The 14,774-nt window shown below is 44.6% G+C and overlaps 1 protein-coding gene across 3 annotated transcripts in view; it reads right to left on the bottom strand.

The window, feature by feature from the left end:
* GRIN1 (glutamate ionotropic receptor NMDA type subunit 1) overlaps positions 1–14,774 on the bottom strand; it is an 81,760-nt gene that overhangs the window by 33,182 nt on the left and 33,804 nt on the right. For all 3 annotated transcript variants that reach the window (XM_061604047.1, XM_061604045.1, XM_061604046.1), the window contains exons 5-10: positions 13,435–13,556; positions 12,618–12,792; positions 11,685–11,829; positions 10,136–10,219; positions 9,374–9,509; positions 4,644–4,771 (exon numbers count right to left, since the gene is read on the bottom strand). In XM_061604047.1, coding sequence (XP_061460031.1) covers positions 4,644–4,771; positions 9,374–9,509; positions 10,136–10,219; positions 11,685–11,829; positions 12,618–12,792; positions 13,435–13,556 — 790 coding nt within the window. The remainder of the gene's footprint in view (positions 1–4,643; positions 4,772–9,373; positions 9,510–10,135; positions 10,220–11,684; positions 11,830–12,617; positions 12,793–13,434; positions 13,557–14,774) is intronic.

The raw sequence follows: 14,774 nt of genomic DNA, 5'->3' as shown, positions 1-14,774 counted from the left end.
CCTCTGGCACTTTGCCTTCTGTGCCCCTCAGCAAACAGGCAGATTAGGATCAAGGGTGCCCTGTTACTGGGAGGACCAGTCTGGTACTGGTAATGGGGATGTGGGTGGGGTACTGCTTCCATGGGTATGTGTTTGTGCACCTTCATCCACACATGAGCACTTTCCATTTATGCCTCCAAAATCTGGCTTGATGGCTCCCTTTCACACAAGTGTGTGTGTGCGTGTGTATGCTTGATGGGATGTATTCATGCTGTGCTGTTGTCCCTTCCCCTCAATGACTACTTTCTCGCCCACCATAAGCTCCAGAAACCTGAGGTCCAATGTGGGCATGCATGGGGGCATTCATTTATCTGTGCAAGCACACCTCTTACATTTTGTAAATTTTTGAAATAGAAGTGTTTTGGTCCACCAGATTTGTGCAGAAAAGCAGTCAAAAATAATTTTTAAAATATGGGTGTGTTGCTCCAAGCCAGGAAACCAGAGATCCATTATAGGCAGACAGGCAGGTATTTGTTTATCTGTATGTGTGCACTTGTTTTTACAGTAAATACAAGTTTTTTATATACTTGATTTTCACAAAATAGCAGGTTTTTTTTTTAAAGGAGCAATTTTGGAGTTGCTTGCATGAATGTGTTGCTTCCTTTCCTCTCCCTTTCCTTTCCTGCCTCTTGTTCCTGCAAGGGCAGATTTTATTTTTAATGCAGCTGTTTTGTGCAAAATAAAAACACCACAAAGATGCAACACTACATACGAGAAGGATCTTGGAATTGTTGTTGATCACAAGCTGAATATGAGCCAAGAGTGCGATGTGGCTGCAAAAAAGGCAAATGCTATTTTAGGCTGCATTAACAGGAGGATAGTTTCCAAATCATGTGAAGTACTAGTTCCCCTCTGGTTAGGCCTCATCTTGAGTACTGTGTCCAGTTCTGGACACTGCACTTTGAGAAGGATGCAGACAAAGTGGAACAGGTTCAGAGAAGGGCAACGAGGATGATCAGGGGACTGGAAACAAAGCCCTATGAGGAGAGACTGAAAGAACTAGGCATGTTTAGCCTGGAGAAGAGAAGATGGAGGGGAGATATGATAGCAGTCTTCAAGTACTTGAAAGGTTGTCACCGAGAGGAGAGCCAGAATCTCTTCTTGAACATCCCAGAGTGCAGGACATGGAATAATGGGCTCAAGACAAAGGAAGCCAGATTTCGGCTGAACATCAGGAACAACTTCCTAACTGTTAGAGCAGTACAACAATGGAACCAATGACCTAGCGAGGTAGTGGGCTCTCCGACACTGGAGGCATCCAAGAGGCAGCTGGGCAGCCATCTGTCAGGAATGCTTTTAAGTTGGATTCCTGCATTGAACAGGGGTTGGAACCGATGGCCATGACTCTACGATTCTATGATTATGATTCTATGCTTTTAGCAACCATTGGTTTACTCCTTTACTTTGGGCTGATGGAAACAAAGTGGAAGTAGGGGATGCAGCGACAGCCTGCACCCAGAGAAACATCACCACATATGTAAAAAAGAAAAGAAAAGCAATGGTCACACAATGTACTTCACTACGTTCCCAGTCTGGTAACATGCGATTTTATATTGGATTCTCTTCCCTTATCAGATTATTTGGGAAAATTGGAATTTAGTGGGGTACAGTGTGGACAAGGAGGACATAATGTGGATGATGCAAATGTAACACCAATCTTCAAAAAGGGATCCAGAGGGGATCCTGGAAATTACAGGCCAGTTAGCTTAACTTCTGTCCCTGGAAAACTGGTAGAAAGTATTATTAAAGCTAGATTAACTAAGCACATAGAAGAACAAGCCTTGCTGAAGCAGAGCCAGCATGGCTTCTGCAAGGGAAAGTCCTGTCTCAGTACCCTATTAGAATTCTTTGAGAGTGTCAACAAGCATATAGATAGAGGTGATCCAGTGAACATAGTGTACTTAGACTTTCAAAAAGCGTTTGACAAGGTACCTCACCAAAGGCTTCTGAAGAAGCTTAGCAGTCATGGAATAAGAGGAGAGGTCCTCTTGTGGATAAGGAATTAGTTAAGAAGCAGAAAGCAGAGAGTAGGAATAAACGGACAGTTCTCCCAATGGAGGGCTGTAGAAAGTGGAGTCCCTCAAGGATCAGTATTGGGACCTGTACTTTTCAACTTGTTCATTAATGACCTAGAATTAGGAGTGAGCAGTGAAGTGGCCAAGTTTGCTGACGACACTAAATTGTTCAGGGTTGTTAAAACAAAAAGGGATTGCGAAGAGCTCCAAAAAGACCTCTCCAAACTGAGTGAATGGGCGGAAAAATGGCAAATGCAATTCAATATAAACAAGTGTAAAATTATGCATATTGGAGCAAAAAACCTGAATTTCACATATACGCTCATGGGATCTGAACTGGCAGTGACCAACCAGGAGAGAGACCTCGGGGTTGTAGTGGACAGCACGATGAAAATGTTGACCCAGTGTGCGGCAGCTGTGAAAAAGGCAAATTCCATGCTAGCGATAATTAGGAAAGGTATTGAAAATAAAACAGCCGATATCATAATGCCGTTGTATAAATCTATGGTGCGGCCGCATTTGGAATACTGTGTACAGTTCTGGTCGCCTCATCTCAAAAAGGATATTATAGAGTTGGAAAAGGTTCAGAAGAGGGCAACCAGAATGATCAAGGGGATGGAGCGACTCCCTTACGAGGAAAGGTTGCAGCATTTGGGGCTTTTTAGTTTAGAGAAAAGGCGGGTCAGAGGAGACATGATAGAAGTGTATAAAATTATGCATGGCATTGAGAAAGTGGATAGAGAAAAGTTCTTCTCCCTCTCTCATAATACTAGAACTCGTGGACATTCAAAGAAGCTGAATGTTGGAAGATTCAGGACAGACAAAAGGAAGGACTTCTTTACTCAGCGCATAGATAAACTATGGAATTTGCTCCCACAAGATGCAGTAATGGCCACCAGCTTGGATGGCTTTAAAAGAAGATTAGACAAATTCATGGAGGACAGGGCTATCAATGGCTACTAGCCGTGATGGCTGTGCTGTGCCACCCTAGTGCTTCTGAAAACCAGTTGCCAGAAGCCTCAGGAGGGGAGAGTGTTCTTGCACTCGGGTCCTGCTTGCGGGCTTCCCCCAGGCACCTGGTTGGCCACTGTGAGAACAGGATGCTGGACTAGATGGGCCACTGGCCTGATCCAGCAGGCTCTTCTTATGTTCTTATGTTCTTATTAAATAAATAGAATATTAGACAATATTATCTTAATATTATCTGTTATCTTTTCAGCGCCTATTGAAGACCTTCCTCTTTCAACAAGCCTTTTAAGTTGAGACCTATCCCAGTCTGCCTCTGTGCTGGAATTGCTTTTTAATATGTTTTTAAACCTTTTTTTAAAAAGATGTCTTGAAAGCTTTAAAAAAATGTTTTTAAAGATGTTTTGTTTTAATGTATTTTAAAGTGTTTTTATGATGTTTTGAAGTGTTTTAGTGCTTTTGTTTGCCGACCTGGGCTCCTGCTGGGAGGAAGGGTGGGATATAATCAAATAATAAATAAATAAATAAATAAATAAATAAATAAATGAGAGGCATGCAGCCTCAAATCTTTATTGAACTCTAGTGTGGACGAGCCCCAAGGCAGCTTCTTAGGGTATGGACACACTTGCAGTTATGCTGGTTTCAGTGCATCTCCACCTCTGGATTGTGAATCTGGAGACACACAATGTCAGTCAAAGTCTGCGCCTTTGGGACTGGATGCATTTCCTCTTCAAGTCAGCTTCACAACAATGTCAAAACTGTTTGGTCAATCAACCTGTTGCAACTCCGAAGCACGGAAGCACTTTGCTGCGGGCAGTCCTAAAAGGTTTGACGTCAGCAGTGGGGCTGGGTGTATTCCAATCAAACAGTGAAGGTGGGTACAGCCAGGTGCAGATTCATTTCAAACTGCACCCAGAGAAAATGGTCTCACTGCTTTCTGAGGAACGAGTGTGCATATAGCCTCAGTCTGAGCACGTCAACTCACTGACTAGTCATCCACAGACTCCTTCACCTTGCCTGCCCTCAACCTCCTTGTCTACTGGATTGGGAACTTATCAGTAGCCTGTCTTAGACTATATCGTCAGCCTCTGGCCTTTTGGACCTTGGTCCATCTTGGCTGGAACCAGAACCCCCACTGCTGCAGCTGGGTTGAGGCTTGACAACAATAAGTCCTCGGCTGAAACTGTGTGTGGTTTCTTGAGGGGAAATAGTTTGGGAGTGACACAAGGAGCAGCCCAACAGAATATCTTTTTTATGTAGCTCCCATTGAGCACTATGAAAAGTGAAAGCAATGGAGAGTTCTTGCTTTTTTCTTTTGCCCTTCTCTTTACAGTTTGTAGAAGCAGAGTTTAGTTTGTTGTAAGCAAGGTCTGTCAGTTAATAAAAGTAGCCAGTGTGAACCAAGTCAAGCTTCCAAGAACCATTATTTCTGTTTAGACCTTGGCTGTTGCAATACCCTCCAGGTCATGACACCAGCATGGTTGGCCACAGTGCTGGAAGAGTCCTCACACTCACTCCCATCCCCAGTTACTGGAAGGGAAATCAGAAACCATTATTATGTGTTGGCTGAGCTTACACATATTAAACTGAGAGGTAGTTCATATTTCAATCGCCCACACTTACCCGCTCTTGAGTGCCAAATTTACCATCGCCCACAAGATGAACTTCATAGGTGAAATTCATTGTCTTCGCGAGCTTGATCAGTAAGTCAATGCAGAAGCCAAAGCAACACAACATCACGCTTGGACGGCCTGAGTTGTAGGGGCAGAACAATCAAGGAAATTTATGGAAGAGCCTTAACAGGAGTCATTCAGACCCATCATGTCTCAAAGCTTAAACCTAGCTCAGAGTCTGCTAAATAACGGGGGTCAAAACCCACACCAATCCATCACCTGTTACAAGCTCCAAGCAAAAAGGAACACTTGAGTGCTGCAAAGTTAGTTTGTCTGTACCCTTTTCACTTGGAGGCCAAGTCTGCATTTTCATTTGCAGTGGCTCTGTGGGATTTGTAGGCATCGCTGGCTTTCACTTAAATATTGTGCCGGCAGTTTTGACTTGAGTTGACAGGGAATTGTGTGGTGCCTAGTCTCAAAGATGTGTGTGCACCGAGTCATTCTTCTTGACTGTACGTTGTTGGAAGCCAGTGCCACAGCTTGGGATTTAGAGTCAAACAAATACTTGCTGCTTCCTCCACCCTTCACATGACTGTCAGCAAGGCAGCAGATCTCCTTTGTGCCAGCAGAGAGCAGGGCAGGTTAAGAGAGTGCATTTCTTTTCTTTTTCTTTTTCTCTGACAAGTACACCCCCCTTGCTCTAGTTTCACCACTTTCTTCATTAATGATAGTAAAGAATTTGAACTTTCATGACACAGAGTTGGAGTTACCTTGATACCGAATGTTTTGGGCTTTCCCCTGCCCCCACCCAAGCACAGTGTACACAGAGTTACTGTGGTTACCTCAATGCGCTACGTGTCTAGAAATGTGTGAGCGCACGTGATTCTTTTAAACATGTACATGTTTCTAAATGTGATGCAACATTTTGTGCCTTGTGTCAGCAACAGTTCTATGGTTTTACATGAAGCAAGATAACAATTAAGCCAGTTTCCTTGTAACTTTGTTTGATGGTTAAATAAGAGGTGTTTTCAATACAGTTTGCATTTTATGACAGCAGTATGAGTGAAGGTGCGTGGCCTTTTTACATACACTTATTGGAAATGGAGGCCCACGGCTTGAACTTGTACCTTCTTGACCCACAATTTGAAGGCTAGCTCACATGCCCTAGAGCTGAAATGAATTTTCTCCCATTGATTTCCTCTCCCCAAATTCACCTTGGATCTGTATTTCAAATTTTATGATTAATTTCAATTGATTTTATCAACAGTATGCTTTTAGGTACACTACTTAGAAACTTTGGTGATTAAGCAGAATATGAAGAGCTGAAATAAATAAAATTTTGGTGGCAACTACTATATTACTGACTTTTACTATTTTATTTATGTATTTATTTTAAAAAATTGTTATCCCACCTTTGGTTCCAAAGAAAACCAAAAGGTTAACAGAAATTAAGCTAAAACAAGTAACAACAACAGAGAAAACAATAAAGACTAGATTTATTGGGGGGGGGAAGCAATTAATGACCTATAGAAAGCAAAGCTGGCAGTAAGCTCCCACCACTAATATTATCAGTTCCTCAAACCAGTGTTCACTTTATGATGAAAGCTAAACAGTGGCCCGATGAGCCTCCCTAGGGAGGGCATTTCATCAGCACAGGAAGTGATTTATAGTTTTCTATGTGAACAAAGTTAAGAGTTTGGCTAAGTATATTCTGAACAGAGTTAGACTGCATGCTAAGGTTTGTGTTCAACTTCTGTGCAAAGTTACAACAATGGCAAGAAGGGTGTGGAAAAGAGATGGTTGATTTCAAAACGTTTAAGGTTTTATTATTGACTATGATTTGTCTTATTACTGATATTTGTAAGCCACGCTGGAAGCCTTTTTTAGCTGAAGAGTGGGGTAAAATCCTTTCCCCCCCTGTCAATTGTAGAGTAGTCAAAGTAAAGATCTTGCTGCTTCAGGACAGTGGAGTTTGCTTAGATTCTTATAAAAAAAAGGTGGACTTATTAAACCAGAAAAACAATATTTGCTTTAAAATGGGGTGGGGGAGTCCCTTTCAATATAAGAGCATCCAGGCTGAATCAAGCCAAAGATCCAACTAGTCCTACATCCTGCTTCCCACAAGGGCAGCCAGATGAAAGAGGAAGCCAAAAAGCAGGTCTGAGGCCAACAACCACTTTTTGTCATTTGTCTCTCCTCCTTCAGCATATTCAGAAGGAAAGGTGTCCATAAATGGATATTTAGCCAAGATTGCTATATGGAATCTGAATAAGCTGATGTTGTGGAGTCTACAAACAGGAAAGGGCTTTGGGTCTATCAAAGGGCTATCAATGGCTACTAGCCATGATGGCTGTGCTCTGCCACCCTAGTCAGAGGCAGTATGCTTCTGAAAACCAGTTGCCGGAAGCCTCAGGAGGGGAGAGTGTCCTTGCACTCGGGTCCTGCTTGCGGGCTTCCCCCAGGCACCTGGTTGGCCACTGTGAGAACAGGATGCTGGACTAGATGGGCCACTGGCCTGATCTAGCAGGCTCTTCTTATGTTCTTATGTTCTCTGCTTTGTCTAATCACCTGAGGGTATGTAAGCCAATGATGTGCTGGGTGAGGAAGTCCTTTCTCTTCTGAATCTACTGCTCCATTTCAGTTTTACTGGGGGATCCATAACGATAGGGTTATAGAAATAATGAAAATCTAGGGGTACCATGCAAACATCTGCACAAAGCAGTGCCGGGCAAAACAACTAAAACACCACTTGTAATCTTATATACTCAAATATGTGCCATACAATAATTTGTATGCTTACTCAGAATTAAGTCTCACAGTTTTCATTGCTGAGGGCTTGTTCCATAGTAGTTGTGTCTGGGATGCTCAGGGATTGAATTTGGATAGTGGGAAGGACATAAACACTATCAACACAAATACAGCATAATCAATGGAGCAATACAAATTAGCACTTCAGTCTACAGTTTGGTTCTAGACAAGATCAATAAGAGAAGGTACCAAAGGTACTAATACTTGATTGCCCAGGGGGCAACAAAAATATGGAGCCGGCCCTGAGCTATTGTCTACAAATAGTAGGCCACAATAAGTGCAAATGCAAACTGTGAAAATTGTGCAAAGAGGCTTGGGCATGCCTCCTGCAGTGTGTGAGCTGATGTTCAGGCACTCATTAAGAATTCACTGTATGCTATAGTTAACATCTACTCAGAAGCAATTTGTGTTTTTAATGGGGCTTACTCCAAGGTAAGTGGGTACAGGATGGCAGCCTTGGGTTTCTTGTGAGGAAGGGACAGAACCTGAGTATGGGAAGTGAGTTATTTTTTCAAAGAGTATAAAATCAAATAATTTTAACACAATGAAATTATCAATAAAATACAAATTATTCTGTAACATTTTACAAAACTGCTTTCCACAGTCCTCTGCCACCAGTACTACAGCCCTAAAATAATCCCCTGTGCACATTAATCTGGGAGTAACCAGAATTGAACACAAATATTCGAGCTGTACTAATTTGAGCAGAGATGGACAGAAAAACTTCTACCAACTTTGGTTGGTGGCCCAACTACGTCCCTATCTGGACAGGGATAACCTAGCTTCAGTTGTCCATGCTCTAATCCAAATTAGATTACTGCAATGCACTCTACGTGGGGCTGCCTTTGAAGACGGTTCGGAAACTGCAGCTTGTGCAAAATTCAGCAGCCAGATTGGTAACAGGGACCAGACGATTCAAACATATAAAACCGATTCTGGCCCGCTTGCATTGGCTGCCTGTATGTTTCCGAGCTCGATTCAAGGTGCTGGTTTTGACCTATAAAGCCTTACACGGCTTGGGACCACAATACCTGATGGAACGCCTCTCCCAATATGAACCCACCCATACACTACGTTCAAGATCAAAGGCCCTCCTCCGGGTGCTCGGAGAATGGCAACAAGGGAGAGGGCCTTCTCAGTGGTGGCCCCCAAATTATGGAATGATCTCCCTGACGAGGTGTGCCTGGCGCCAACACTGTTATCTTTTCGGCGCCAGGTCAAGACTTTCCTCTTCTCCCAGGCATTTTAGCATGTGTTTTATATTGTTTTAAATTTTTAAATTGTGTTTTAAATTGTTTTTTAAAAGTTGTATTTTAAATTGTATTTGTTTTTAGTTACTGTAAACCGCCCAGAGAGCTTCGGCTATGGGGCGGTATACAAGTATAATAAATAAATAAATAAATAAATAAAAACATGACTCTTAGTACACTCTAGAAAAGGGGACAAAAATTTGATTCCTATGATATAAGCACTAAGTCCTTCTTTGCAGTCATTTAATACTTTCCTCTATATCTTCACAACAGCCATCTGAGGTAAGTGAGGCTGACAGTTGGTGACTGACTCAAAGCAGGAAGTCAGCAAAAACAATGATGGGTTTAGTGGGTTTAAACTGTGAAACTGCACATGCTGAGACTATTTTAATTTTTGATTAACAAGGTTGGCCAAATGTTTTTTGTTTGTTTGTTGCTGAAAGTTGTGACACTCCATGGGCTTTAGATTTTTGTAAGGCCACAAAAGCTTATGTCGTAATAATGATTTTGTTACTCATTAAGATACCACACATCTTATTTCATGTGTTCTTTTTGGGGGAAAGGGGCGACCCTATTTTGGGAATTGCACCAGGGCTCTCAGCACCTTAATATGGCCTTTGTGTTTAGGCAAATGCTTGCTTTTGGTTCTCATCTTCCCTCTGCTCCTGATACAAATGGTTACCTGGCATGGTCTCGTTTGGCCCTGTGCAGAGGACTTGCTGCACCAAACCCCCAGTGCTGTTAAGGAGCGATTTGCACTTCCCATCTGCTAGAGTTGGCTTCACGTAGACAAAGGGCTCTTGGTGGATGGTGACAATCTGGGGAACGAGAAATCAGAGTCACATTTACCCTGTGGTTGTGGAGGTCACTTTCCCAAAAGGGGCTTGTGCAACAGACATACGTAACAGCAAATTGAACTCTGGATGATCAAGCTCTTCCCCCTGCTGAGGTCTGCCAGCCCACAATTGTGCTCCACTGCCACATGCATTAGGCAATAGCTGCTTTCCTGTTGCCATCTCTGGCATCTATTTATTAATATATACATTCATCTGTTACCTTAGGCAGAATCAATCCACAAATATTGGGGGGGGGAGTTTAAAACTGCTCTAGGGATTGAGTTGGGAAGGTGCAATCATGATGTCACAGGTGCTAGCCAATGAGCCCACCCCAGCAGGCGCTTCAGTTTAAACCATGCTAAACACTTTGGGAACCTTTTCTCCCCAATCATCCCCATGGACAGAAAAAAAAAATCTGTGTTTAAAGTGTAGCCATAACACAGACTGTCTCCACTTGTAAAGGCACATGCATGAACATGAAGGCACTCTGCACACAGCCTGTTATTTTGCAAGTTCATTTTGAATGTTTAATGGCCTGTCAAAGGATAATCCCTAGATTACAATTATCAAAAAGGCAAACACCCCTATTTTCTTAAAGTTGGCAATACCTTTAGCTTTGTAGACATTTCATAACCCTGGGGTGTCTCTGTTTCTCCTCCAGGCCAGATGATCTTGCGGTCATTCGGCAGAAACTGTGGATTTATAGGGAGGGAGGCACAGTTACAAACTGTTCCTGTTAACCGACAGGAGGGCAGTTACATGGCAATCCTCAGATGTTCTTTCTGTTGGAAATATATGGTTCAACTCAAACTGGTGGGTTGGGTCTCCATGGGATTAAAAAGGGTAGACAGAGAGGAGACCTCCTGGCTCCTAGGCTGCCCCTGTCCTTTGATCTCCTGCTGACTCTTCCTTTGTGTGTAAACAGATATTCTTAGGATATTGACCACATCTTCCAGCTCCTTCTTTGTTAGAGAGAGAGAGAGAGAGAGAGAGAGAAGACTTTTTAGCCTTTGTCTGTCTCTCCTCTCACTAGGCTTAGCATTTGCACTGCCAACCTGGCTAGGTACCTAGATGTAAACCTCTTTATTTTACAAGTATGTATTTCCTGAATAAACCAATGTTCTTACTTTGAAGCCTACCGTCTCAGTGTGACTAATTCCAGGAAACGTGTGCTGTTTAGCAAGGGCTTAAGCACACGCAAAGCTCCATCCAGTGCTACTCTGCAACACTTTCTTGGTCTGCTGTTTGCAGGGCTGTGTTTATATATTCTGCTGTTTCCCTGTGCAAGTCTAGAAATAGGTATAAAGCTCAGAGTTCAGAACCTCAGTTTTCAATTTTAAACATTTGCTCTTAAGGCAGGGGTGTCTAACTTGCGGCCCTTCAAATGTTGTTGGATTCCAACTCCCATCAGCCCCAATAGTCAGAGATTATGGAAATTGTAGGCTGTGAACACAGTGGCCGCCTACAACAAAGGGTTTTCATGAGCCACGTCTGGGAACGAATTGATTTGCAGATCAGTTGTGAAATCTCTGAAGCTTTTTTAAAACACACACACACACTCAAGGGGCTCCCACCAAAAGGAGCAGGGTTTGACCGTTCTCAGAAGAGAGAGGTGGAGACACACTGGAACTGGCAGAACAGGGAGTGTGGTTCTGCCTGGAGGCCACCAGCACCTGGTGAGGCAATGAGCAGCTACCTCTGCCTGAAAGCAGGAGATGCTGCAACAGGTGGGGAGAGCAGGGACTGAGCAGGTTTCTTGTAGCTGGGGACAAAACTTCAGCCCCTCACCTGCCCTTCCCCACAATTAGCAGAAAGAGAATAAGTCATGCAAAAATAGGTCTGCTGCACATTGCAGAATGTAAGCTTTGATTTGGCAAGACTCCAGGGAATGGTCTTGAAGATGCCGCTCTCCAGAGACGGGGAGTCACCTCCTGAGAGGGAATCTAAGATCAGTGCCAAAACTGTGCCAAAATTTGTATCTTCGTATCCCAGGACCACACCCTAAAAGCCCTGAGCCATTGCCGCCGCCGCCCCCCATCAGGAGCTATAAGAAGAACTCCATTTATTTCCACAACTGCTCATGTATAAGTGGCGAGACATGTGAGGGGACGTTGGCTTACTGCCGCCTTCCCTTGCACCTTCTGCAGATGTACGTACATGGCTGCCATTGTAGACTCCAACTTGGACCAATTTGTTGTTCTGCAGATTCATGACGCTGTAGTTGGCATATTTTCTGTCTCCGTCTTCATTGAACTCCACCCTGCCAGTTATGCCATCCGCATACTTGGAGTGCATCAGCACCCTAGAGAAAAGTTTACTCACTTAGGTTTCAGAGCGTGGGCGATAACAGGGCGGGAGGGTTCAGCAGTTGGCCACGGTCAGCGTTCATTTTTGGAAAAGCAAGCTGTCAGGACCGGAGGCCAGTCACAGGTGGTCACATGCAGACAGTCAAGCAGGCTAGTAAGCAATGGTCAGACAGGCGGATAAGCAACTTGGCCTGCACCCAAGCTGAGCAACACATTGCTCAAACTGAGGGATCCAAGCCAGAGGCAAGCGCTCTACAAGGCTAAATTGGGGTCCGATTTGCTTTTTCTGTTACCTGGTCCTTGCTGGACTGGAAGCTGCAATACCAATCCTGGCCATCTGCAGTGGGGGCACTGCAGTGCTGCTAAGATCAGCGCAGCAGCTGCCTCCACTGTCAGACTTTATGAGCTGCCAGAGTCCCTGGTTGCCTTTTACCAGTTTCTAGCCTTTATGGCTATGGAAAAATAAGCTTCAAAGCTAGCAGATAGTCCTTGAAGAATTCAAATAAGAGCCTCTGTTGTCCTCATCTCTGTAGCTCTTGGTCTTCTGCACCTCACCTCTGTCCTCTCCCTCCTCCCTTTAGACCCCTCCCTTTTCCAGCCCCCTCTTCCCTGGACCCCTCCTGCTGCCTTCTCAGCCCCCGCCTCCTCCCAGCCGAAGCCCCCACCTCTCGCCTGCTTTGCTGAGCACCTCGTCCAGGGGCAGCGAGAGGCCCTCTGGAGAGCAACACTGCCACAGGGGGTTGAGAAAGCCAGGAAAAGGCACCCAAGATGGGAAAGCCATTACCTCTTGAACAGGGGCCCCGTCTTCCAGATGTTGGTGTTTCCCACGCACCCCCTTGGGGGGTCTGTAATGTTCTCTTTCTCAAACAAGTCGTGCACAGCCTGGGCCACCATCGCCACAGCATCTCTGATGTGGGCAGACTCATTCTTCCCATTCATGAGCTGCAAACCAATCAGGCCTGAAGTATGGAAAACAGAACATAAGCAGAGCCCATCTAGGCTAAACCAAAGTGTCTGTGTGCGTGCATGTTGCTGGGATGGGGGGCTCCCACTAGCCCACCATTCTGTTCGAACCACCAGCCCCCAGCCAGATGTCTCTGAGGACTCGCCAGAAAGGGAATGAAGGTGTGCCCCATGATTTGGTATACTGCCTCTGAATTTGGAGGCTCTATTGAGCTTTCATGGCTAATAGTCACTGATAGGCCCATCACTGAATTTAGCTAATCTTTTTTTTTTTAAAGCCATCTAAGCTGGTGGCCTCAAATTGCATGTGTTGCATGAATCTCTCGCTCTACAGCTGTTTTCTCCACGCCACGTATGGTACAGCCCTGATTTGTCTCTCCTGTTGCTTGACCTCACACATGCAAGTCCCCTCATTGGCATTGACTGAAAGGTTGGACTAAAACCCAGAGTGGATTCACTGCCCCATTGGCAGCAGAGCCACCAGCCTCCATTGCAGGATAGGTGGGCAACAGGAGCACCACTCTGTGCTTCAAAAAGAGAGGAGGTGGAGGAGGAACAGTCTGCATTCCTTGGGAGTCAAAGCAGAGCAACAACTGGAGATGAAGAACCATGGGGGAGAGGAGGAGGAGGGTGGGTACCTTCTGGGGCATTGCGCAGGGCATTGCCTGAGATCTCCCTTTCTCCCACCAGCCACACGTAGCCTGGGCCAGTCATGTTTTCTTTAGCTGCTGCTGTGTACACGGTTGTAGCATCATCCTCACTGGAAAAGAACAAACAGCATGTCTGGCTGGCTGGCAGAGCAACGTCCCTGGTCCCCTCTCCTTGGATGTTCAGCCCAGAAGAACACTCCGCCAGAGCAGCAGGAGCCTCGTTCTGTCAAGGCTGTAAAACTCCTTGCTTTGTTATGAGAAATCAAGGGGAGGTGCCAGGTGCTGTGGTAACATAGTTTTTTCATCCTTTTGAGGGAAAGGTTAATTGGGTAATTGTCTCTGGCTGGGAGTGAGATTTTTCATCCATAAGAGGCGGCTCAGAAGTCTGGGTCAGTAGTCTCACTCTGGAGCGCCACCTTGCCTTTGGTGTTGGTCTGTTGTGGCTCCCTATCCATCCTGACTCGCAATTCCCTGAGGGGAAGAAAGCTAGCCATTGAGAGATCCTATGCTGTGTGAGTATAGCCTAAGCAGAAAGCTTTGTTATTTTGATTTGTACCAAGAAACTTACTTTACCTTTTTACTTGTTAAATCTTACCCATTTGGGTATATAGTATTAGGATTCAATTTGCTGTTAAAACTTATTTTTGTGCACCTTTTTTGTTCTTGTAACCTTTTATGCTTTTCTTATTTTCTTTTTTAATAAACTTTAATTACTTTAAACCAACATGTGTTTATTCCAGAGAAAGGGGTCAGTTCCTAAATTCAGTCCTTGACATTTAACCACAACTACTGTGTAACCGAGAAATGTTTTTACCTAAGACTTCAGAAGGGGCCAGGAGTGTATCCAGACTCTGGTCCTGAGAGGCTCAGGTGTTTAAGTGGGCTCTGGGGTTCCCTTTGCCCCAGAGTAGCTAACCAGTTGAAGGGTGGTGGCAGTACTACCTTGCAGGGTTGGTATTGACGTGCACAACCTTGGCAAACCAGGATTTGCTGGGATCAATTGCCCAAGGCTGGGGATTGACTTCTGGGACAGTGAGAGCAGATGGGGAAGAGTTCCCCGCTTTCATTACAGTTTAAGGTTGTAGACACAAGCTGAAGCACCTCAGATTGGGTCCAGAAACAAACTGACAACCAATACAGCTGTTTTAAAACTGGAGTTATATGAATACTAAAGGGAACCCCAGTCAGTCATCCGGCTGTTCCATTTTGGGTCAGATGAAGTTTCTGAGTTGTCTTCAAGGGCAGCCCCATGTGGAGCATGTTGCAATAATCCAGTCTGGACATCATCTCTATCCCAAAGGGGCCATAGCTAGCGAACCAGCAGCACT

The sequence above is a fragment of the Rhineura floridana genome, chromosome 20 (assembly GCF_030035675.1).
Source record: "Rhineura floridana isolate rRhiFlo1 chromosome 20, rRhiFlo1.hap2, whole genome shotgun sequence".
Taxonomy (NCBI): domain Eukaryota; kingdom Metazoa; phylum Chordata; class Lepidosauria; order Squamata; family Rhineuridae; genus Rhineura; species Rhineura floridana.
Note: the sequence above shows the minus strand (reverse complement) of the source record. Positions and strands in the feature narration are given on the sequence as shown.